The sequence below is a fragment of the Salvelinus fontinalis genome, chromosome 21 (genome assembly GCF_029448725.1).
Source record: "Salvelinus fontinalis isolate EN_2023a chromosome 21, ASM2944872v1, whole genome shotgun sequence".
NCBI lineage: Eukaryota > Metazoa > Chordata > Actinopteri > Salmoniformes > Salmonidae > Salvelinus > Salvelinus fontinalis.
Window position 1 is genome coordinate 475,101 of NC_074685.1, and position 24,853 is coordinate 499,953.

The following is a 24,853-nucleotide window of genomic DNA, read 5'->3' on the forward strand; positions in this document are numbered from 1 at the left end:
CCTGTTCCTGTTGTAGATGGAACAATCCAGAACTGTGTGAGTGTGTTGGTCTCAAAAAAAGAATTGCTTCAATCCGTTTATTCCAGTTCAGAATAAAAGAAAATGATGACTTGTATTTTAACAGCAACAGTTCCAACCGGGACTAGTTCTTAACAATAAGTTCTACAGTGAGATGTACAGTAGGCCTGATCATTGTTCATCTTCATCTGTACTGTTTCTTATGGTTACACTATCAGTAGCTAGCTAGCTTGCTTCGGCTAACGTTAGCTATTAGCTGTGTAACGTTACAAGGCCAGAGGATTGTTTCGAAAAAGAAACTCACATCTACTACTAAGAGAGATGGTTAGTAGTCCTTTATTTCTGCTGATCATCACCCGTTATAAAATGACAACCACGCCTTGCTAGCTGACTTACTTTTCCACTTTCGAAGTTTCCTGAAGCAATATGCTCTGTTTTGAAAGAACTCCCTGAGTTTACCGTCATGTTTTACCTGGATGTTTGGTCAGGACGTGTCGTTTTATTAATTGGTTCGTTTTGAGAGACTCATTACTAAGGCACTTCCACACACACAGAACACATTGTGGGCGCTCCTCGTTATTTCTCAAAGTTTTGTATGAAAGAGACAAAAAAAGTCATCCCTGTATTTGCGTTTCATGACGATTGAGCTCAGTCAGAACTTATGGCACGAGTCCATTTCATGGCAGCGGCGAGTGGGAACAACAAGTCAGTGGCTTGAACGACAGCGCTGCAGCGTGTGGGTCGGAGGAGTGATCTTCAAGAAAACTGCAGAAAAAGATCCGGTGAAGCGCGAAGCGGCCGGGCATCTCCCGCAACCTCTCCCACTCACGCAGCTGCCAAACTAGAGCAGAGAACGCCGATAAGCAGAGACCGCCGATAAGCAGAGACCACCGATAAGCAGAGAGCGCCGATAAGCAGAGACCGCCGAAAAGCAGAGACCGCCGATAAGCAGAGAGCGCACTGAACCCGAGAGCGAGCAGTTGAACTTGGCCAAATCAATTCCAGTATATAATGAAATAATTATACATTTACGTCGTGACCCTTTAAGAAACGCTGATCTAGAGAGTGTTGAGTCCAGTCCAGGTTATTTTGAGCTAGCTGGTCACATGACTCTCACAGAGGAAATGATTGTGAACGGACAGAGAGCATCAGCAACGTCCAGTGTTGAGACGGCAGTATTAACCTGTTCATGGAGCATTGAACTCTGACCCTACGACGTCCAGACTTACTGATGGAGTTCGGTTCTACCTGATCAACAAGCATTTCACTACATTCGCAATAACATCTGCTACCCATGTGTATGTGACCAATAAAATTTGTTCTGATCATTACTGCACCCATCTGGTGTCCCAGGTCTAAATCAGTCCCTGATTAGAGGGGAATCACCCACCTGGTGTCCCAGGTCTAAATCAGCCCCTGATTAGAGGGGAATCACCCACCTGGTGTCCCATGTCTAAATCAGCCCCTGATTAGAGGGGAATCACCCACCTGGTGTCCCAGGTCTAAATCAGTCCCTGATTAGAGGGAAATCACCCACCTGGTGTCCCATGTCTAAATCAGCCCCTGATTAGAGGGGAATCACCCACCTGGTGTCCCAGGTCTAAATCAGTCCCTGATTAGAGGGGAATCACCCACCTGGTGTCCCATGTCTAAATCAGCCCCTGATTAGAGGGGGAATCACCCACCTGGTGTCCCAGGTCTAAATCAGTCCCTGATTAGAGGGGAATCACCCACCTGGTGTCCCAGGTCTAAATCAGCCCCTGATTAGAGGGGGAATCACCCACCTGGTGTCCCAGGTCTAAATCAGTCCCTGATTAGAGGGGAATCACCCACCTGGTGTCCCAGGTCTAAATCAGTCCCTGATCAGAGGGGAATCCCCCACCTGGTGTCCCAGGTCTAAATCAGTCCCTGATCAGAGGGGAATCCCCCACCTGGTGTCCCAGGTCTAAATCAGTCCCTGATTAGACGGGAATCACCCCCCTGGTGTCCCAGGTCTAAATCAGTCCCTGATCAGAGGGGAATCACCCACCTGGTGTCCCAGGTCTAAATCAGGCCCTGATTAGAGGGGAATCACCCACCTGGTGTCCCATGTCTAAATCAGTCCCTACAGACCACTACACTACAGACCACACCACTACAAACCACACCACTACAAACCACTACACTACAGATCACACCACACCACTACAGACCACACCACTACAGATCACTACAGACCACACCACTACAAACCACACCACTACAGACCACACCACTACAAACCACACCACTACAGATCACACCACTACAGACCACACCACTACAGACCACACCACACCACTACAGATCACACCACTACAGACCACACCACTACAGATCACTACAGACCACACCACTACAGACCACACCACTACAGACCACACCACTACAGACCACACCACTACAGACCACTACTGACCACACCACTACAGACCACTACAGACCACACCACTACAGACCACACCACACCACTACAGACCACTACAGACCACACCACTACAGACCACTACAGACCACACCACTACAGACCACACCACACCACTACAGACCACTACAGACTACTACAGACCACACCACTACAGACTACTACAGACCACTACACTACAGACCACACCACTACAGACCACACCACTACAGATCACTACAGACCACACCACTACAGACCACTACAGACCACACCACTACAGACCACACCACACCACTACAGACCACACCACTACAGACCACACCACACCACTACAGACCACTACAGACTACTACAGACCACACCACTACAGACTACTACAGACCACTACAGTGTTTCCTCTGCGTTTCTTTAGGTGTGGCGCTGCACCACGGCAGAGTCATTGCCGCCACACCTAAAGAAACATCCAATTTCTACCAAACATAGTTTCAATAAAGTTCTACTGGTAAATAGATAATCTGTCTTGGTACAACGCAGTGCTGAAGGTTATGTATCTCTGTGAGCTGTGGCAGGCAGCCCGCATGTCAAGAAACACATTACTGAAGGTTATGTATCTCTGTGAGCTGTGGCAGGCAGCCCGCATGTCAAGAAACACATTACTGAAGGTTATGTATCTCTGTGAGCTGTGGCAGGCAGCCTGCAAGTCCAGAAACACAGATCTGAAGGTTATGTATCTCTGTGAGCTGGGGCAGGCAGCCCGCAAGTCAAGAAACACAGATCTGAAGGATATGTATCTCTGTGAGCTGTGGCAGGCAGCCCGCAAGTCAAGAAACACATTTCGCCAGTGACCATAAGCTCTGAAACAGAAGCTCTACGGCGCCTAACACAATTCACTTGAATCCCCTCAGAGTGCTCCTGCGTGACAAACTGCAAGAAAAAGGGTACGTTAGCTTGTTTGTTTGACAACCGTTAGCTAAGCTAGCTAGTTAACTACGTAAGCTAGCTATAACCTAAAAAACCTAACGTCATTTACATCTATAATTTTACTGCCATAATTATAACGGCAATTAGCTAACCAATATCCACAAGTATGTTGATGATAAGACACATTGGTTAACTAACGTTACTAGTCTGGAAAGTTAGCTAGCTAGCTAGTTAGGAACTGTTTCAAGTGCAAGCAAGACAGATACATCTTCGATTTAGATTATTATTTTTTTATTCTCCAGATGAGTTTATTGAGATATTTCCAGCCACTGTAGCGAAAGAGAAACGGGGAACAGGGACGAGAGTGTCAGGTTGCGTAGCTTTCTTTAGTTAGCTAACTCTTTAAAAAGCTTAAGGTAGGTATCGTTTTTTTTAATAACAAGTGCATGGCTTACTTTACTAGACAGAGAAGAGGCAGAATGCTGGGAGAGGGGTAGGGATGCATGAGGGACATAATGGAACAGGAGGGGAGATGGAGGGAGAGAGGAGAACAGAGGAGAGAGGAGAACAGAGGAGAGAGGAGAACAGAGGAGAGAGGAGAACAGAGGAGAGAGCCAGGAGGGGAGATGGAAGGAGAGAGGAGAACAGAGAGGAGAGCATAGGAGAGAGGAGAACAGAGGAGAGAGCCAGGAGGGGAGATGGAAGGAGAGAGGAGAACAGAGGAGAGAGGAGAACAGAGGAGAGAGGAGAACAGAGGAGAGAGCCAGGAGGGGAGATGGAAGAAGAGAGGAGAGCAGAGGAGAGAGGAGAACAGAGGAGAGAGGAGAACAGAGGAGAGAGGAGAACAGAGGAGAGAGGAGAACAGAGGAGAGAGGAGAACAGAGGAGAGAGCCAGGAGGGGAGATGGAAGGAGAGAGGAGAGCAGAGGAGAGAGGAGAACAGAGGAGAGAGGAGAACAGAGGAGAACAGAGGAGAGAGCTAGGAGGAGAGATGGAAGGAGAGAGGAGAGCAGAGGAGAGAGCCAGGAGGGAAGATGGAAGGAGAGAGGAGAACAGAGGAGAGAGCCAGGAGGAGAGATGGAAGGAGAGAGGAGAGCAGAGGAGAGAGCCAGGAGGGAAGATGGAAGGAGAGAGGAGAACAGAGGAGAGAGCCAGGAGGGAAGATGGAAGGAGAGAGGAGAACAGAGGAGAGAGCCAGGAGGAGAGATGGAAGGAGAGAGGAGAACAGAGGAGAGAGGAGAACAGAGGAGAGAGCCAGGAGGGGAGATGGAAGGAGAGAGGAGAGCAGAGGAGAGAGGAGAACAGAGGAGAGAGGAGACCAGAGGAGAGATGAGAACAGAGGAGAGAGCCAGGAGGAGAGATGGAAGGAGAGAGGAGAACAGAGGAGAACAAGGCCAAGTGTGCACCACCAATCTATAGGGACGCAAAGTGGCTTTATATTGACAGACTGAAGTCCTGGCTGTATAATACACCACATGGTTAGTCAAATTTCCTTTAAATTAGGCTGAGCACAAAACATATTTGTGCATATTTAGTCTGTACTAGTCTACAGAATGAAGTGTTTATTACTCCACCAGGACCTCGATGACCCAATGGGTCTGGGCGCAATCAACATCGAAGGAGGGGAGGAGGAGGAGAGGGAAGATGAAGGGGAGGAGGAGGAAGAGGAGAGGGAAGATGAGGAGGAAGAGGAAGAGGAGGACGATGAGGAAGAAGAGGAGGAGGAAGAGGAGGAAGCGGAGGAGGAGGAGGAAGTGGAGGAAGAGGAGGAAGATGAAATGGAGGAGGAAGATGAGGAAGCGGAGGAAGACGAGGAGGAAGAGGTAGAGATAGAGGACAAGTTAGAGGAGGAGGTAGGGGAGGAAGAGGTAGAATAGGAGAAGGTTAGGAGGGTGAAGAGGAGGAGGAGGAGAGGTAGAGGAAGAGGAGGAGGAGAGAGGTAGAGGAAGACGAGGAGGGGGAGAGGTAGAGATAGAGGGCAAGTTAGAGGAGGAGGTAGGGGAGGAAGAGGTAGAATAGGAGAAGGTTGAGTAGGAGGGTGAAGAGGAGGAGGAGGAGAGGTAGAGGAAGAGGAGGAGGAGGAGAGGTAGAGGAAGAGGAGGAGGAGGAGAGGTGGAGAAGAGGAGGAGGAGGAGAGGTAGAGATAGAGGACAAGTTAGAGGAGGAGAGGTAGAGGAAGAGGAGGAGGAGGAGAGGTAGAGGAAGAGGAGGAGGAGGAGAGGTAGAGGAAGAGGAGGAGGAGGAGAGGTAGAGGAAGAGGAGGAGGAGGAGGAGGAGAGGTAGAGGAAGAGGAGGAGGAGGAGAGGTAGAGGAAGACGAGGAGGAGGAGAGGTAGAGGAAGAGGAGGAGGAGGAGGAGACCAGGACCAGGACCAGATCTGGGCTCGGTTCAAACAGGAGGAAAACGTTTGTTTTCAAATGCTGTGATAAAACCAATGTTATATCACGTGTGTTGGAAAAACTGCAACAGACAGCTATTAATCACTTAGTATCTGTTTTGTGCTGTAATGAGGTCATGGATCCATGTCTTGTTGGCCTCGAGTACAGTCTAGACCGGAGGTTCCAACACCTGGAGATTCTGGGGCCTCCAGTACAGCCAGCTAGTAGACACCACACTAAACCACAGCTAGTAGACACCACACTAAACCACAGCCAGTAGACACCACACTAAACCACAGCTAGTAGACACCACACTAAACCACAGCTAGTAGACACCACACTAAACCACAGCCAGTAGACACCACACTAAACCACAGCTAGTAGACACCACACTAAACCACAGTACAGCTAGTAGAGACCACACTAAACCACAGCTAGTAGACACCACACTAAACCACAGTACAGCCAGTAGACACCATACTAAACCACAGCTAGTAGACACCACACTAAACCACAGCTAGTAGACACCACACTAAACCACAGCTAGCAGACACCACACTAAACCACAGCTAGTAGACACCACACTAAACCACAGCTAGTAGACACCACACTAAACCACAGTACAGCTAGTAGACACCACACTAAACCACAGCTAGTAGACACCACACTAAACCACAGCTAGTAGACACCACACTAAACCACAGCTAGTAGACACCACACTAAACCACAGCTAGTAGACACCACACTAAACCACAGCTAGTAGACACCACACTAAACCACAGCTAGTAGACACCACACTAAACCACAGCCAGTAGACACCACACTAAACCACAGCTAGTAGACACCACACTAAACCACAGCTAGTAGACACCACACTAAACCACAGCTAGTAGACACCACACTAAACCACAGCTAGTAGACACCACACTAAACCACAGTACAGCTAGTAGACACCACACTAAACCACAGCTAGTAAACACCACACTAAACCACAGCTAGTAGACACCACACTAAACCACAGTACAGCTAGTAGAGACCACACTAAACCACAGCCAGTAGACACCACACTAAACCACAGCTAGTAGAGACCACACTAAACCACAGCTAGTAGACACCACACTAAACCACAGCTAGTAAACACCACACTAAACCACAGCTAGTAGACACCACACTAAACCACAGTACAGCTAGTAGACACCACACTAAACCACAGTACAGCTAGTAGAGACCACACTAAACCACAGCCAGTAGACACCACACTAAACCACAGCCAGTAGACACCACACTAAACCACAGCCAGTAGACACCACACTAAACCACAGCTAGTAGACACCACACTAAACCACAGTACAGCTAGTAGACACCACACTAAACCACAGCCAGTAGACACCACACTAAACCACAGCTAGTAGACACCACACTAAACCACAGTACAGCTAGTAGACACCACACTAAACCACAGCCAGTAGACACCACACTAAACCACAGTACAGCTAGTAGAGACCACACTAAACCACAGCCAGTAGACACCACACTAAACCACAGCCAGTAGACACCACACTAAACCACAGCCAGTAGACACCACACTAAACCACAGCCAGTAGACACCACACTAAACCACAGCCAGTAGACACCACACTAAACCACAGCTAGTAGACACCACACTAAACCACAGTACAGCTAGTAGACACCACACTAAACCACCGTACAGCTAGTAGACACCACACTAAACCACAGCTAGTAGACACCACACTAAACCACAGCTAGTAGACACCACACTAAACCACAGCTAGTAGACACCACACTAAACCACAGCTAGTAGACACCACACTAAACCACAGCTAGTAGACACCACACTAAACCACAGCTAGACAGGGCAGGTGAGGACAGTCAGCTACTGAATTCAACAGATGGGACATTCTAACAGGTAGGAGACAGGGCAGGTGAGGACAGTCAGATACTGAATTCAACAGATGGGACATTCTAACAGGTAGGAGACAGGGCAGGTGAGAGGAGAGTCAGATACTGAATTCAACAGATGGGACATTCTAACAGGTAGGAGACAGGGCAGGTGAGAGGAGAGTCAGCTACTGAATTCAACAGATGGGACATTCTAACAGGTAGGAGACAGGGCAGGTGAGAGGACAGTCAGATACTGAATTCAACAGATGGGACATTCTAACAGGTAGGAGACAGGGCAGGTGAGAGGAGAGTCAGATACTGAATTCAACAGATGGGACATTCTAACAGGTAGGAGACAGGGCAGGTGAGAGGAGAGGACAGTCAGATACTGAATTCAACAGATGGGACATTCTAACAGGTAGGAGACAGGGCAGGTGAGAGGAGAGTCAGATACTGAATTCAACAGATGGGACCTTCTAACAGGTAGGAGACAGGGCAGGTGAGAGGACAGTCAGCTACTGAATTCAACAGATGGGACATTCTAACAGGTAGGAGACAGGGCAGGTGAGAGGAGAGGACATTCAGATACTGAATTCAACAGATGGGACATTCTAACAGGTAGGAGACAGGGCAGGTGAGAGGAGAGGACATTCAGATACTGATTTCAACAGATGGGACATTCTAACAGGTAGGAGACAGGGCAGGTGAGAGGAGAGTCAGATACTGAATTCAACAGATGGGACATTCTAACAGGTAGGAGACAGGGCAGGTGAGAGGAGAGGACAGTCAGATACTGAATTCAACAGATGGGACATTCTAACAGGTAGGAGACAGGGCAGGTGAGAGGAGAGTCAGATACTGAATTCAACAGATGGGACATTCTAACAGGTAGGAGACAGGGCAGGTGAGAGGAGAGGACAGTCAGATACTGAATTCAACAGATGGGACATTCTAACAGGTAGGAGACAGGGCAGGTGAGAGGAGAGGACAGTCAGATACTGAATTCAACAGATGGGACATTCTAACAGGTAGGAGACAGGGCAGGTGAGAGGAGAGGACATTTAGATACTGAATTCAACAGATGGGACATTCTAACAGGTAGGAGACAGGGCAGGTGAGAGTAGAGTCAGATACTGAATTCAACAGATGGGACATTCTAACAGGTAGGAGACAGGGCAGGTGAGAGTAGAGGACAGTCAGATACTGAATTCAACAGATGGGACATTCTAACAGGTAGGAGACAGGGCAGGTGAGAGGAGAGTCAGATACTGAATTCAACAGATGGGACATTCTAACAGGTAGGAGACAGGGCAGGTGAGAGGAGAGGACATTCAGATACTGAATTCAACAGATGGGACATTCTAACAGGTAGGAGACAGGGCAGGTGAGGACAGTCAGCTACTGAATTCAACAGATGGGACATTCTAACAGGTAGGAGACAGGGCAGGTGAGAGGACAGTCAGATACTGAATTCAACAGATGGGACATTCTAACAGGTCGGAGACAGGGCAGGTGAGGACAGTCAGCTACTGAATTCAACAGATGGGACATTCTAACAGGTAGGAGACAGGGCAGGTGAGAGGAGAGTCAGATACTGAATTCAACAGATGGGACATTCTAACAGGTAGGAGACAGGGCAGGTGAGGACAGTCAGCTACTGAATTCAACAGATGGGACATTCTAACAGGTAGGAGACAGGGCAGGTGAGAGGAGAGTCAGATACTGAATTCAACAGATGGGACATTCTAACAGGTAGGAGACAGGGCAGGTGAGAGGAGAGTCAGATACTGAATTCAACAGATGGGACATTCTAACAGGTAGGAGACAGGGCAGGTGAGAGGAGAGGACATTCAGATACTGAATTCAACAGATGGGACATTCTAACAGGTAGGAGACAGGGCAGGTGAGAGGACAGTCAGATACTGAATTCAACAGATGGGACATTCTAACAGGTAGGAGACAGGGCAGGTGAGAGGAGAGTCAGATACTGAATTCAACAGATGGGACATTCTAACAGGTAGGAGACAGGGCAGGTGAGAGGAGAGTCAGATACTGAATTCAACAGATGGAACATTCTAACAGGTCGGAGACAGGGCAGGTGAGAGGAGAGTCAGATACTGAATTCAACAGATGGGACATTCTAACAGGTAGGAGACAGGGCAGGTGAGAGGAGAGGACAGTCAGATACTGAATTCAACAGATGGGACATTCTAACAGGTAGGAGACAGGGCAGGTGAGAGGACAGTCAGCTACTGAATTCAACAGATGGGACATTCTAACAGGTAGGAGACAGGGCAGGTGAGAGGAGAGTCAGATACTGAATTCAACAGATGGGACATTCTAACAGGTAGGAGACAGGGCAGGTGAGAGGAGAGTCAGATACTGAATTCAACAGATGGGACATTCTAACAGGTCGGAGACAGGGCAGGTGAGAGGAGAGTCAGATACTGAATTCAACAGATGGGACATTCTAACAGGTAGGAGACAGGGCAGGTGAGAGGACAGTCAGATACTGAATTCAACAGATGGGACATTCTAACAGGTCGGAGACAGGGCAGGTGAGAGGAGAGGACAGTCAGATACTGAATTCAACAGATGGGACATTCTAACAGGTAGGAGACAGGGCAGGTGAGAGGAGTCAGATACTGAATTCAACAGATGGGACATTCTAACAGGTAGGAGACAGGGCAGGTGAGAGGAGAGGAGAGTCAGATACTGAATTCAACAGATGGGACATTCTAACAGGTAGGAGACAGGGCAGGTGAGAGGAGAGGACATTCAGATACTGAATTCAACAGATGGGACATTCTAACAGGTAGGAGACAGGGCAGGTGAGAGTAGAGTCAGATACTGAATTCAACAGATGGGACATTCTAACAGGTAGGAGACAGGGCAGGTGAGAGTAGAGGACAGTCAGATACTGAATTCAACAGATGGGACATTCTAACAGGTAGGAGACAGGGCAGGTGAGAGGAGTCAGATACTGAATTCAACAGATGGGACATTCTAACAGGTAGGAGACAGGGCAGGTGAGGACAGTCAGATACTGAATTCAACAGATGGGACATTCTAACAGGTAGGAGACAGGGCAGGTGAGAGGAGAGTCAGATACTGAATTCAACAGATGGGACATTCTAACAGGTAGGAGACAGGGCAGGTGAGAGGAGAGTCAGCTACTGAATTCAACAGATGGGACATTCTAACAGGTAGGAGACAGGGCAGGTGAGAGGACAGTCAGATACTGAATTCAACAGATGGGACATTCTAACAGGTAGGAGACAGGGCAGGTGAGAGGAGAGTCAGATACTGAATTCAACAGATGGGACATTCTAACAGGTAGGAGACAGGGCAGGTGAGAGGAGAGGACAGTCAGATACTGAATTCAACAGATGGGACATTCTAACAGGTAGGAGACAGGGCAGGTGAGAGGAGAGTCAGATACTGAATTCAACAGATGGGACCTTCTAACAGGTAGGAGACAGGGCAGGTGAGAGGACAGTCAGCTACTGAATTCAACAGATGGGACATTCTAACAGGTAGGAGACAGGGCAGGTGAGAGGAGAGGACATTCAGATACTGAATTCAACAGATGGGACATTCTAACAGGTAGGAGACAGGGCAGGTGAGAGGAGAGTCAGATACTGAATTCAACAGATGGGACATTCTAACAGGTAGGAGACAGGGCAGGTGAGAGGAGAGGAGAGTCAGATACTGAATTCAACAGATGGGACATTCTAACAGGTAGGAGACAGGGCAGGTGAGAGGAGAGGACAGTCAGATACTGAATTCAACAGATGGGACATTCTAACAGGTAGGAGACAGGGCAGGTGAGGGGAAAGGACAGTCAGATACTGAATTCAACAGATGGGACATTCGAACAGGTAGGAGACAGGGCAGGTGAGAGGAGAGGACAGTCAGATACTGAATTCAACAGATGGGACATTCTAACAGGTAGGAGACAGGGCAGGTGAGAGGAGAGTCAGATACTGAATTCAACAGATGGGACATTCTAACAGGTAGGAGACAGGGCAGGTGAGAGGAGAGGACATTCAGATACTGATTTCAACAGATGGGACATTCTAACAGGTAGGAGACAGGGCAGGTGAGAGGAGAGTCAGATACTGAATTCAACAGATGGGACATTCTAACAGGTAGGAGACAGGGCAGGTGAGAGGAGAGGACAGTCAGATACTGAATTCAACAGATGGGACATTCTAACAGGTAGGAGACAGGGCAGGTGAGAGGAGAGGACAGTCAGATACTGAATTCAACAGATGGGACATTCTAACAGGTAGGAGACAGGGCAGGTGAGAGGAGAGGACATTTAGATACTGAATTCAACAGATGGGACATTCTAACAGGTAGGAGACAGGGCAGGTGAGAGTAGAGTCAGATACTGAATTCAACAGATGGGACATTCTAACAGGTAGGAGACAGGGCAGGTGAGAGTAGAGGACAGTCAGATACTGAATTCAACAGATGGGACATTCTAACAGGTAGGAGACAGGGCAGGTGAGAGGAGAGTCAGATACTGAATTCAACAGATGGGACATTCTAACAGGTAGGAGACAGGGCAGGTGAGAGGAGAGGACATTCAGATACTGAATTCAACAGATGGGACATTCTAACAGGTAGGAGACAGGGCAGGTGAGGACAGTCAGCTACTGAATTCAACAGATGGGACATTCTAACAGGTAGGAGACAGGGCAGGTGAGAGGACAGTCAGCTACTGAATTCAACAGATGGGACATTCTAACAGGTAGGAGACAGGGCAGGTGAGAGGAGAGTCAGATACTGAATTCAACAGATGGAACATTCTAACAGGTCGGAGACAGGGCAGGTGAGAGGAGAGTCAGATACTGAATTCAACAGATGGGACATTCTAACAGGTAGGAGACAGGGCAGGTGAGAGGAGAGGACAGTCAGATACTGAATTCAACAGATGGGACATTCTAACAGGTAGGAGACAGGGCAGGTGAGAGGACAGTCAGCTACTGAATTCAACAGATGGGACATTCTAACAGGTAGGAGACAGGGCAGGTGAGAGGAGAGTCAGATACTGAATTCAACAGATGGGACATTCTAACAGGTAGGAGACAGGGCAGGTGAGAGGAGAGTCAGATACTGAATTCAACAGATGGGACATTCTAACAGGTCGGAGACAGGGCAGGTGAGAGGAGAGTCAGATACTGAATTCAACAGATGGGACATTCTAACAGGTAGGAGACAGGGCAGGTGAGAGGAGAGGACAGTCAGATACTGAATTCAACAGATGGGACATTCTAACAGGTAGGAGACAGGGCAGGTGAGAGGAGAGTCAGATACTGAATTCAACAGATGGGACATTCTAACAGGTAGGAGACAGGGCAGGTGAGAGGAGAGGACATTCAGATACTGAATTCAACAGATGGGACATTCTAACAGGTAGGAGACAGGGCAGGTGAGAGGAGAGGACAGTCAGCTACTGAATTCAACAGATGGGACATTCTAACAGGTAGGAGACAGGGCAGGTGAGGACAGTCAGCTACTGAATTCAACAGATGGGACATTCTAACAGGTAGGAGACAGGGCAGGTGAGAGGACAGTCAGATACTGAATTCAACAGATGGGACATTCTAACAGGTCGGAGACAGGGCAGGTGAGGACAGTCAGCTACTGAATTCAACAGATGGGACATTCTAACAGGTAGGAGACAGGGCAGGTGAGAGGAGAGTCAGATACTGAATTCAACAGATGGGACATTCTAACAGGTAGGAGACAGGGCAGGTGAGAGGAGAGTCAGATACTGAATTCAACAGATGGGACATTCTAACAGGTAGGAGACAGGGCAGGTGAGAGGAGAGTCAGATACTGAATTCAACAGATGGGACATTCTAACAGGTAGGAGACAGGGCAGGTGAGAGGAGAGGACATTCAGATACTGAATTCAACAGATGGGACATTCTAACAGGTCGGAGACAGGGCAGGTGAGAGGAGAGTCAGATACTGAATTCAACAGATGGGACATTCTAACAGGTCGGAGACAGGGCAGGTGAGAGGAGAGTCAGATACTGAATTCAACAGATGGGACATTCTAACAGGTCGGAGACAGGGCAGGTGAGAGGAGAGTCAGATACTGAATTCAACAGATGGGACATTCTAACAGGTCGGAGACAGGGCAGGTGAGAGGAGAGTCAGATACTGAATTCAACAGATGGGACATTCTAACAGGTAGGAGACAGGGCAGGTGAGAGGAGAGTCAGATACTGAATTCAACAGATGGGACATTCTAACAGGTAGGAGACAGGGCAGGTGAGAGGAGAGTCAGATACTGAATTCAACAGATGGGACATTCTAACAGGTAGGAGACAGGGCAGGTGAGAGGAGAGTCAGATACTGAATTCAACAGATGGGACATTCTAACAGGTAGGAGACAGGGCAGGTGAGAGGAGAGGACAGTCAGATACTGAATTCAACAGATGGGACATTCTAACAGGTAGGAGACAGGGCAGGTGAGAGGACAGTCAGCTACTGAATTCAACAGATGGGACATTCTAACAGGTAGGAGACAGGGCAGGTGAGAGGAGAGTCAGATACTGAATTCAACAGATGGGACATTCTAACAGGTAGGAGACAGGGCAGGTGAGAGGAGAGTCAGATACTGAATTCAACAGATGGGACATTCTAACAGGTCGGAGACAGGGCAGGTGAGAGGAGAGTCAGATACTGAATTCAACAGATGGGACATTCTAACAGGTAGGAGACAGGGCAGGTGAGAGGAGAGGACAGTCAGATACTGAATTCAACAGATGGGACATTCTAACAGGTAGGAGACAGGGCAGGTGAGAGGAGAGGACAGTCAGATACTGAATTCAACAGATGGGACATTCTAACAGGTAGGAGACAGGGCAGGTGAGAGGAGAGGACAGTCAGATACTGAATTCAACAGATGGGACATTCTAACAGGTAGGAGACAGGGCAGGTGAGGACAGTCAGCTACTGAATTCAACAGATGGGACATTCTAACAGGTAGGAGACAGGGCAGGTGAGAGGAGAGTCAGATACTGAATTCAACAGATGGGACATTCTAACAGGTAGGAGACAGGGCAGGTGAGAGGAGAGTCAGATACTGAATTCAACAGATGGGACATTCTAACAGGTAGGAGACAGGGCAGGTGAGAGTAGAGGACAGTCAGATACTGAATTCAACAGATGGGACATTCTAACAGGTAGGAGACAGGGCAGGTGAGAGGAGAGTCAGATACTGAATTCAACAGATGGGACATTCTAACAGGTAGGAGACAGGGCAGGTGAGAGGAGAGTCAGATACTGAATTCAACAGATGGGACATTCTAACAGGTAGGAGACAGGGCAGGTGAGAGGACAGTCAGATACTGTGCTACACTGAGGGGAAAACCCACCGGCAATCATATCCCCTTTTCTCCTGAAGTGTACACTCATTGACTACTTCCCACAAATCTAAAAGCATTGGCTTGGTAGAGGCATGGGCTAGAGAGGACGTTCCCACTGTATTACTTTTACCAGTCACTTCCTGTCCAAGGGAAGTGAACAAGTGCCCACTTTGGGAGAAAGGAGATAATTGGGAAGAAATGAGTGAGTGAAGAAAAAAGATTGAATTACACAGACTAGACATGAAAACCACTGCTAGCAAAGGCCTGAGAATAGAAAGGTCTCAATAGGAATCTCTGCTCAAATGTTCACTAAAAGTTTAAAGAAAAATAGAAGGCCATTGGGAGAACGGCGTGAACGACATCTGAAGGACCCTGACCTCGGCTAACCTGTACCTTGTTGATGGTGAGGCTCTCATTCCGTAGCCTCTGTTTGTTCTTCTGCATCTTGCTGGGCATCGTCATTTTGCCCGTTCGGAAGTCGAAACATCCCAGGTCCACCGTGTTGCCGAGGTAACGGGACAGCTGGGGTTTGCTCCGGAACTTCTTCCCTTTGGGACTGAGGGGGGGGGGACAACAACAGTGTTAGATAACAAACAGGTCTGATAAGGTGTACTGTACCTAGTGTTGAGGTCCAAAAGCAGGTCTGATAGGTGTACTGTACCTAGTGTTGAGGTTCAAAAGCATCAATCGTTCAAGAGAGGAACGTTGTACAGAGACCAGGGAAATGTAGCTCATTTATTTCACAATTTTACTAAAGCCAGCAATGTGTATTATCTCATTATGTCATGGTAGTGGGGCTGTTTTAATAGCAGGGCTGCCAGTCTCATTATGTCATGGTAGTGGGGCTGTGTTAATAGCAGAGCTGCCAGTCTCATTATGTCATGGTAGTGGGGCTGTTTTAATAGCAGGGCTGCCAGTCTCATTATGTCATGGTAGTGGGGCTGTGTTAATAGCAGAGCTGCCAGTCTCATTATGGCATGGTAGTGGGGCTGTATTAATAGCAGGGCTGCCAGTCTCATTATGTCATGGTAGTGGGGCTGTATTAATAGCAGAGCTGCCAGTCTCATTATGGCATGGTAGTGGGGCTGTATTAATAGCAGAGCTGCCAGTCTCATTATGGCATGGTAGTGGGGCTGTATTAATAGCAGGGCTGCCAGTCTCATTATGTCATGGTAGTGGGGCTGTATTAATAGCAGAGCTGCCAGTCTCATTATGGCATGGTAGTGGGGCTGTATTAATAGCAGAGCTGCCAGTCTCATTATGTCATGGTAGTGGGGCTGTATTAATAGCAGAGCTGCCAGTCTCATTATGGCATGGTAGTGGGGCTGTATTAATAGCAGGGCTTCCAGTCTCATTATTTCATGGTAGTGGGGCTGTATTAATAGCAGAGCTGCCAGTCTCATTATGGCATGGTAGTGGGGCTGTATTAATAGCAGGGCTGCCAGTCTCATTATGTCATGGTAGTGGGGCTGTATTAATAGCAGAGCTGCCAGTCTCATTATGTCATGGTAGTGGGGCTGTATTAATAGCAGAGCTGCCAGTCTCATTATTTCATGGTAGTGGGGCTGTATTAATAGCAGAGCTGCCAGTCTCATTATGTCATGGTAGTGGGGGGCTATATTAATAGCAGAGCTGCCAGTGTCATTATGTCATGGTAGTAGGGCTGTATTAATAGCAGAGCTGCCAGTCTCATTATGTCATGGTAGTGGGGCTGTATTAATAGCAGGGCTGCCAGTCTCATTATGTCATGGTAGTGGGGCTGTATTAATAGCAGAGCTGCCAGTCTCATTATGTCATGGTAGTGGGGCTGTATTAATAGCAGAGCTGCCAGTCTCATTATTTCATGGTAGTGGGGCTGTATTAATAGCAGAGCTGCCAGTCTCATTATGTCATGGTAGTGGGGGGCTATATTAATAGCAGAGCTGCCAGTGTCATTATGTCATGGTAGTAGGGCTGTATTAATAGCAGGGCTGCCAGTCTCATGTCATGGTAGTGGGGCTGTATTAATAGCAGAGCTGCCAGTCTCATTATGTCATGGTAGTGGGGGGCTGTATTACTAGCAGAGCTGCCAGTCTCATTATGTCATGTAGTGGGGGGCTATATTAATAGCAGAGCTGCCAGTCTCATTATGTCATGGCAGTGGGGCTGTCAACATAAGAAACCCTTGACTAGTTCTCAGGTTGGAGGAAACGTTTAAAGGCAGCAGAAAGGACCATCTTATGTGGCAAGAGGATCAATTGCATCACAACCCAGAAACATAACCCTTGGCCAAACCCATCAGGCAGACAATTCCTCCCATCTCCTTCTCCTGGGTCGTGTTCATTAGGGCATACCGTAGCAAAACAGAAAACAAGCCGTTCTTACTGAACCAGGTCAGATAGTGTGCCTTCTCGTTCCATTTCAGAGCATTTTGTGCTGAACATGACCGACCCTGTTCTTGTCAGCACCACAGACGCCTTCAGGCCAGAGAAAAAGATATCCATGCGCGTTAGACAGCAAGCATCCATGGCACTGAGTAGTTGAGATTAGATTTGCCTCCTGATTTCCTGCTTGTGGTCAACAGGGTGGTTAGAGGAGCAAGAACTGTTGTTATAGAAACACATCAGCTGCATTACAGCATGGAGGAACTCAGGGGCTAGCTTCCTCCTCACACCAGACCAGGCTGGACCAGAGGATAGCTTCCTCCTCACACCAGACCAGGCTGGACCAGGGACTAGCTTCCTCCTCACACCAGGCTGGACCAGGGACTAGCTTCCTCCTCACACCAGACCAGGCTGGACCAGGGACTAGCTTCCTCCTCACACCAGACCAGGCTGGACCAGGGGCTAATAAACAGTTACAGCAGTATACTGTAGGTAGGGGTAAAGGTTAGATAATAGACAGTAACAGCAGTATACTGTAGGTAGGGGTAAAGGATAGATAATAGACAGTAGCAGCAGTATACTGTAGGTAGGGGTAAAGGATAGATAATAGACAGTAACAGCAGTATACTGTAGGTAGGGGTAAAGGATAGATAATAGACAGTAGCAGCAGTATACTGTAGGTAGGGGTAAAGGATAGATAAGACAGTAACAGCAGTATACTGTAGGTAGGGGTAAAGGATAGATAGTAGACAGTAACAGCAGTATACTGTAGGTAGGGGTAAAGGATAGATAATAGACAGTAACAGCAGTATACTGTAGCTAGGGGTAAAGGATAGATAATAGACAGTAACAGCAGTATACTGTAGGTAGGGGTAAAGGATAGATAATAGACAGTAACAGCAGTATACTGTAGGTAGGGATAAAGGATAGATAATAGACAGTAACAGCAGTCTACTGTAGGTAGGGGTAAAGGATAGATAATAGACAGTAACAGCAGTATACTGTAGGTAGGGGTAAAGGATAGATAATAGACAGTAACAGCAGTATACTGTAGGTAGGGGTAAAGGATAGATAATAGACAGTAACAGCAGTATACTGTAGGTAGGGGTAAAGGATAGATAATAGACAGTAACAGCAGTATACTGTAGGTAGGGGTAAAGGATGGATAATAGACAGTAACAGCAGTATACTGTAGGTAGGGGTAAAGTGACAATGCAACATGATAGATAATAGGGGTAGGGCCCAGCGTGTGGGGGTAGGGCCCAGCGTGTGGGGGTAGGGCCCAGCGTGTGGGGGTAGGGCCCAGCGTGTGGGGGTAGGGCCCAGCGTACCAGAGAGAACAGTCTACAGCTAGAGGTACCAGAGAGAACAGTCTACAGCTAGAAGTACCAGAGAGAACAGTCTACAGCTCGAGGTACCAGAGAGAACAGTTTACAGCTCGAGGTACCAGAGAGAACAGTCTACAGCTCGAGGTACCAGAGAGAACAGTTTACAGCTCGAGGTACCAGAGAGAACAGTCTACAGCTAGAGGTACCAGAGAGAACAGTCTACAGCTAGAGGTACCAGAGAGAACAGTTTACAGCTAGAGGTACCAGAGGGAACAGTCTACAGCTAGAGGTACCAGAGAGAACAGTTTACAGCGTGAGGTACCAGAGAGAACAGTTTACAGCGTGAGGTACCAGAGAGAACAGCCTACAGCTTGAGGTACCAGAGAGAACAGTCTACAGCTAGAGGTACCAGAGAGAACAGTTTACAGCGTGAGGTACCAGAGAGAACAGTTTACAGCGTGAGGTACCAGAGAGAACAGTCTACAGCGTGAGGTACCAGAGAGAACAGTCTACAGCGTGAGGTACCAGAGAGAACAGTCTACAGCTCGAGGTACCAGAGAGAACAGTTTACAGCGTGAGGTACCAGAGAGAACAGTCTACAGCTAGAGGTACCAGAGAGAACAGTTTACAGCTAGAGGTACCAGAGGAAACAGTCTACAGCTTGAGGTACCAGAGAGAACAGTCTACAGCTAGAGGTACCAGAGAGAACAGTTTACAGCTAGAGGTACCAGAGAGAACAGTTTACAGCTAGAGGTACCAGAGGGAACAGTCTACAGCTAGAGGTACCAGAGAGAACAGTTTACAGCGTGAGGTACCAGAGAGAACAGTTTACAGCTAGAGGTACCAGAGGGAACAGTCTACAGCTCGAGGTACCAGAGAGAACAGTTTACAGCGTGAGGTACCAGAGAGAACAGTCTACAGCTAGAGGTACCAGAGAGAACAGTCTACAGCTCGAGGTACCAGAGAGAACAGTTTACAGCGTGAGGTACCAGAGAGAACAGTCTACAGCGTGAGGTACCAGAGAGAACAGTTTACAGCGTGAGGTACCAGAGAGAACAGTTTACAGCTAGAGGTACCAGAGAGAACAGTCTACGGCTAAAGGTACCAGAGAGAACAGTCTACAGCTAGAGGTACCAGAGAGAACAGTCTACAGCTAGAGGTACCAGAGAGAACAGTCTACAGCTAGAGGTACCAGAGAGAACAGTCTACAGCTAGAGGTACCAGAGAGAACAGTTTACAGCGTGAGGTACCAGAGAGAACAGTTTACAGCGTGAGGTACCAGAGAGAACAGTCTACAGCTTGAGGTACCAGAGAGAACAGTCTACAGCTAGAGGTACCAGAGAGAACAGTCTACAGCTAGAGGTACCAGAGAGAACAGTCTACAGCTTGGTTGGCTGTGCCTTCTTCTAACACCACCTGGTTTAAAAGGTCCTGGATGGCAGGAAGCTTGGCCCCAGTGATGTACTGGGCCGTACGTGCTGCCCTCTGTAGTGCCTTGAAGTTAGATGCCAAGCAGGATCTGAAGGCCTGTGCCAAATATTTCCAGCCTCCTGGGGGGGGGCGTTGTCAGGCCCTCTTCACGACTGTGTTGGTGTGTTAGGACCATGATAGGTCCTTTGAGGTGTGGACACCGAGGAAGTTGAAACTCTGGACCTACTCCACTTCAGCCCCGTCGATGTAAACGGGGGACCTGTTCAACCCTCCTTTTCCTGTAGTCAGCGCCTTTGTCTCGCTGACGTTCAAGGAGAGGTTGTTGTCTTGGCACTCTAACCTCCTCACTACTACTCAAGTCTCTCTTCCTGGCTATAGTAATATCAGAAGAGAAATTGGCCAGTATTTCTTGAGCAATGATGATAGCGGAGAACAAAATGGAGAGTGTCTTTATTACCCTACAAAATGACTGGTGAGCTGAGTATGAGTGAAATGGGGTAGTGGAGTGGTAGGGCCTGGACGGACGGCCAGGGTGAGGGTGACTGGACGGACGGCCAGGGTGAGGGTGACTGGACGGACGGCCAGGGTGAGGGTGACTGGACGGACGGCCAGGGTGAGGGTGACTGGACGGACGGCCAGGGTGAGGGTGACTGGACGGACGGCCAGGGTGAGGGTGACTGGACGGACGGCCAGGGGGCCTGGACGGACGGTCAGGGTGAGGGTGACTGGACGGACGGCCAGGGTGAGGGTGACTGGACGGACGGCCAGGGTGAGGGTGACTGGACGGACGGCCAGGGTGAGGGTGACTGGACGGACGGCCAGGGTGAGGGTGACTGGACGGACGGCCAGGGTGAGGGTGACTGGACGGACGGCCAGGGTGAGGGTGACTGGACGGACGGCCAGGGTGAGGGTGACTGGACGGACGGCCAGGGGGCCTGGACGGACGGTCAGGGTGAGGGTGACTGGACGGACGGCCAGGGTGAGGGTGACTGGACGGACGGCCAGGGTGAGGGTGACTGGACGGACGGCCAGGGTGAGGGTGACTGGACGGACGGCCAGGGTGAGGGTGACTGGACGGACGGCCAGGGTGAGGGTGACTGGACGGACGGCCAGGGGGCCTGGACGGAAGGTCAGGGTGAGGGTGACTGGACGGACGGCCAGGGTGAGGGTGACTGGACGGACGGCCAGGGTGAGGGTGACTGGACGGACGGCCAGGGTGAGGGTGACTGGACGGACGGCCAGGGTGAGGGTGACTGGACGGACGGCCAGGGTGAGGGTGACTGGACGGACGGCCAGGGTGACTGGACGGACGGACAGGGGGACTGGACGGACGGCCAGGGTGAGGGTGACTGGACGGACGGCCAGGGTGAGGGTGACTGGACGGACGGCCAGGGTGACTGGACGGATGGACGGCCAGGGTGACTGGACGGACGGACAGGGGGACTGGACGGACGGACGGCCAGGGTGACTGGACGGACGGCCAGGGTGAGGGTGACTGGGCGGACGGCCAGGGGGACTGGACGGACGGCCAGGGTGACTGGACGGACGGCCAGGGTGAGGGTGACTGGACGGACGGCCAGGGTGAGGGTGACTGGACAGACGGCCAGGGTGACTGGACGGACGGCCAAGGTGACTGGACGGACGGCCAGGGTGACTGGACGGACGGCCAGGGGGACTGGACGGACGGCCAGGGTGAGGGTGACTGGACGGACGGCCAGGGTGACTGGACGGGCGGCCAGGGTGACTGGACGGACGGCCAGGGTGAGGGTGACTGGACGGACGGACAGGGGGACTGGACGGACGGCCAGGGTGAGGGTGACTGGACGGACGGCCAGGGTGAGGGTGACTGGGCGGACGGCCAGGGTGACTGGACGGACGGCCAGGGTGAGGGTGACTGGACGGGCGGCCAGGGTGACTGGACGGACGGCCAGGGTGACTGGACGGACGGCCAGGGGGACTGGACGGACGGCCAGGGTGAGGGTGACTGGACGGACGGACAGGGGGACTGGACGGACGGACAGGGTGAGGGTGACTGGACGGACGGCCAGGGTGAGGGTGACTGGACGGACGGCCAGGGGGACTGGACGGACGGCCAGGGTGAATGGGCGGACGGCCAGGGTGACTGGGCGGACGGCCAGGGTGAGGGTGACTGGGCGGACGGCCAGGGTGAGGGTGACTGGACGGACGGCCAGGGGGACTGGACGGACGGCCAGGGGGACTGGACGGACGGCCAGGGGGACTGGACGGACGGCCAGGGTGAGGGTGACTGGGCGGACGGCCAGGGTGACTGGGCGGACGGCCAAGGTGAGGGTGACTGGGCGGACGGCCAGGGTGAGGGTGACTGGACGGACGGCCAGGGTGAGGGTGACTGGACGGACGGCCAGGGTGACTGGGCGGACGGCCAGGGTGAGGGTGACTGGACGGACGGCCAGGGTGACTGGACGGACGGACAGGGGGACTGGGCGGACGGACAGGGTGAGGGTGACTGGGCGGACGGCCAGGGTGAGGGTGACTGGACGGACGGCCAGGGTGACTGGACGGACGGACAGGGGGACTGGACGGACGGCCAGGGTGAGGGTGACTGGACGGACGGACAGGGTGAGGGTGACAGGACGGACGGCCAGGGTGACTGGACGGGCGGCCAGGGTGACTGGACGGACGGCCAGGGTGAGGGTGACTGGACGGACGGCCAGGGTGAGGGTGACTGGACGGACGGCCAGGGTGAGGGTGACTGGACGGACGGCCAGGGTGAGGGTGACTGGACGGACGGCCAGGGTGAGGGTGACTGGACGGACGGCCAGGGTGACTGGACGGACGGACAGGGGGACTGGACGGACGGCTAGGGGGACTGGACGGACGGCCAGGGTGACTGGACGGACGGCCAGGGTGACTGGACAGACGGCCAGGGTGAGGGTGACTGGACGGACGGCCAGGGTGACTGGACGGACGGACAGAGGGACTGGACGGACGGCCAGGGTGAGGGTGACTGGACGGACGGCCAGGGTGAGGGTGACTGGACGGACGGCCAGGGTGACTGGACGGACGGCCAGGGTGAGGGTGACTGGACGGACGGCCAGGGTGAGGGTGACTGGACAGACGGCCAGGGTGACTGGACGGACGGCCAAGGTGACTGGACGGACGGCCAGGGTGACTGGACGGACGGCCAGGGGGACTGGACGGACGGCCAGGGTGAGGGTGACTGGACGGACGGCCAGGGTGACTGGACGGGCGGCCAGGGTGACTGGACGGACGGCCAGGGTGAGGGTGACTGGACGGACGGACAGGGGGACTGGACGGACGGCCAGGGTGAGGGTGACTGGACGGACGGCCAGGGTGAGGGTGACTGGGCGGACGGCCAGGGTGACTGGACGGACGGCCAGGGTGAGGGTGACTGGGCGGACGGCCAGGGTGACTGGACGGACGGCCAGGGTGACTGGACGGACGGCCAGGGGGACTGGACGGACGGCCAGGGTGAGGGTGACTGGACGGACGGACAGGGGGACTGGACGGACGGACAGGGTGAGGGTGACTGGACGGACGGCCAGGGTGAGGGTGACTGGACGGACGGCCAGGGGGACTGGACGGACGGCCAGGGTGACTGGGCGGACGGCCAGGGTGACTGGGCGGACGGCCAGGGTGAGGGTGACTGGGCGGACGGCCAGGGTGAGGGTGACTGGGCGGACGGCCAGGGTGAGGGTGACTGGACGGACGGCCAGGGGGACTGGACGGACGGCCAGGGGGACTGGACGGACGGCCAGGGGGACTGGACGGACGGCCAGGGTGAGGGTGACTGGGCGGACGGCCAGGGTGACTGGGCGGACGGCCAAGGTGAGGGTGACTGGGCGGACGGCCAGGGTGAGGGTGACTGGACGGACGGCCAGGGTGAGGGTGACTGGACGGACGGCCAGGGTGACTGGGCGGACGGCCAGGGTGAGGGTGACTGGACGGACGGCCAGGGTGACTGGACGGACGGACAGGGGGACTGGGCGGACGGACAGGGTGAGGGTGACTGGGCGGACGGCCAGGGTGAGGGTGACTGGACGGACGGCCAGGGTGACTGGACGGACGGACAGGGGGACTGGACGGACGGCCAGGGTGAGGGTGACTGGACGGACGGACAGGGTGAGGGTGACAGGACGGACGGCCAGGGTGACTGGACGGGCGGCCAGGGTGACTGGACGGACGGCCAGGGTGAGGGTGACTGGACGGACGGCCAGGGTGAGGGTGACTGGACGGACGGCCAGGGTGAGGGTGACTGGACGGACGGCCAGGGTGAGGGTGACTGGACGGACGGCCAGGGTGAGGGTGACTGGACGGACGGCCAGGGTGACTGGACGGACGGACAGGGGGACTGGACGGACGGCTAGGGGGACTGGACGGACGGCCAGGGTGACTGGACAGACGGCCAGGGTGAGGGTGACTGGACGGACGGCCAGGGGGACTGGACGGGCGGCCAGGGTGACTGGACGGACGGCCAGGGTGAGGGTGACTGGACGGACGGACAGAGGGACTGGACGGACGGCCAGGGTGAGGGTGACTGGACGGACGGCCAGGGTGAGGGTGACTGGACGGACGGCCAGGGTGAGGGTGACTGGACGGACGGCCAGGGTGACTGGACGGACGGCCAGGGTGAGGGTGACTGGACGGACGGCCAGGGGGACTGGACGGACGGCCAGGGTGACTGGACAGACGGCCAG

At 52.1% G+C, this 24,853-nt stretch overlaps 1 protein-coding gene across 1 annotated transcript in view; it reads right to left on the minus strand.

Annotated features, from left to right (window-relative positions):
• LOC129818032 (methyl-CpG-binding domain protein 2-like) overlaps positions 1-24,853 on the minus strand; it is a 163,833-nt gene that overhangs the window by 107,437 nt on the left and 31,543 nt on the right. Inside the window, exon 2 of the mRNA XM_055873558.1 lies at positions 15,428-15,590. Within this exon, the coding sequence (XP_055729533.1) occupies positions 15,428-15,590 (163 nt within the window). The remainder of the gene's footprint in view (positions 1-15,427; positions 15,591-24,853) is intronic.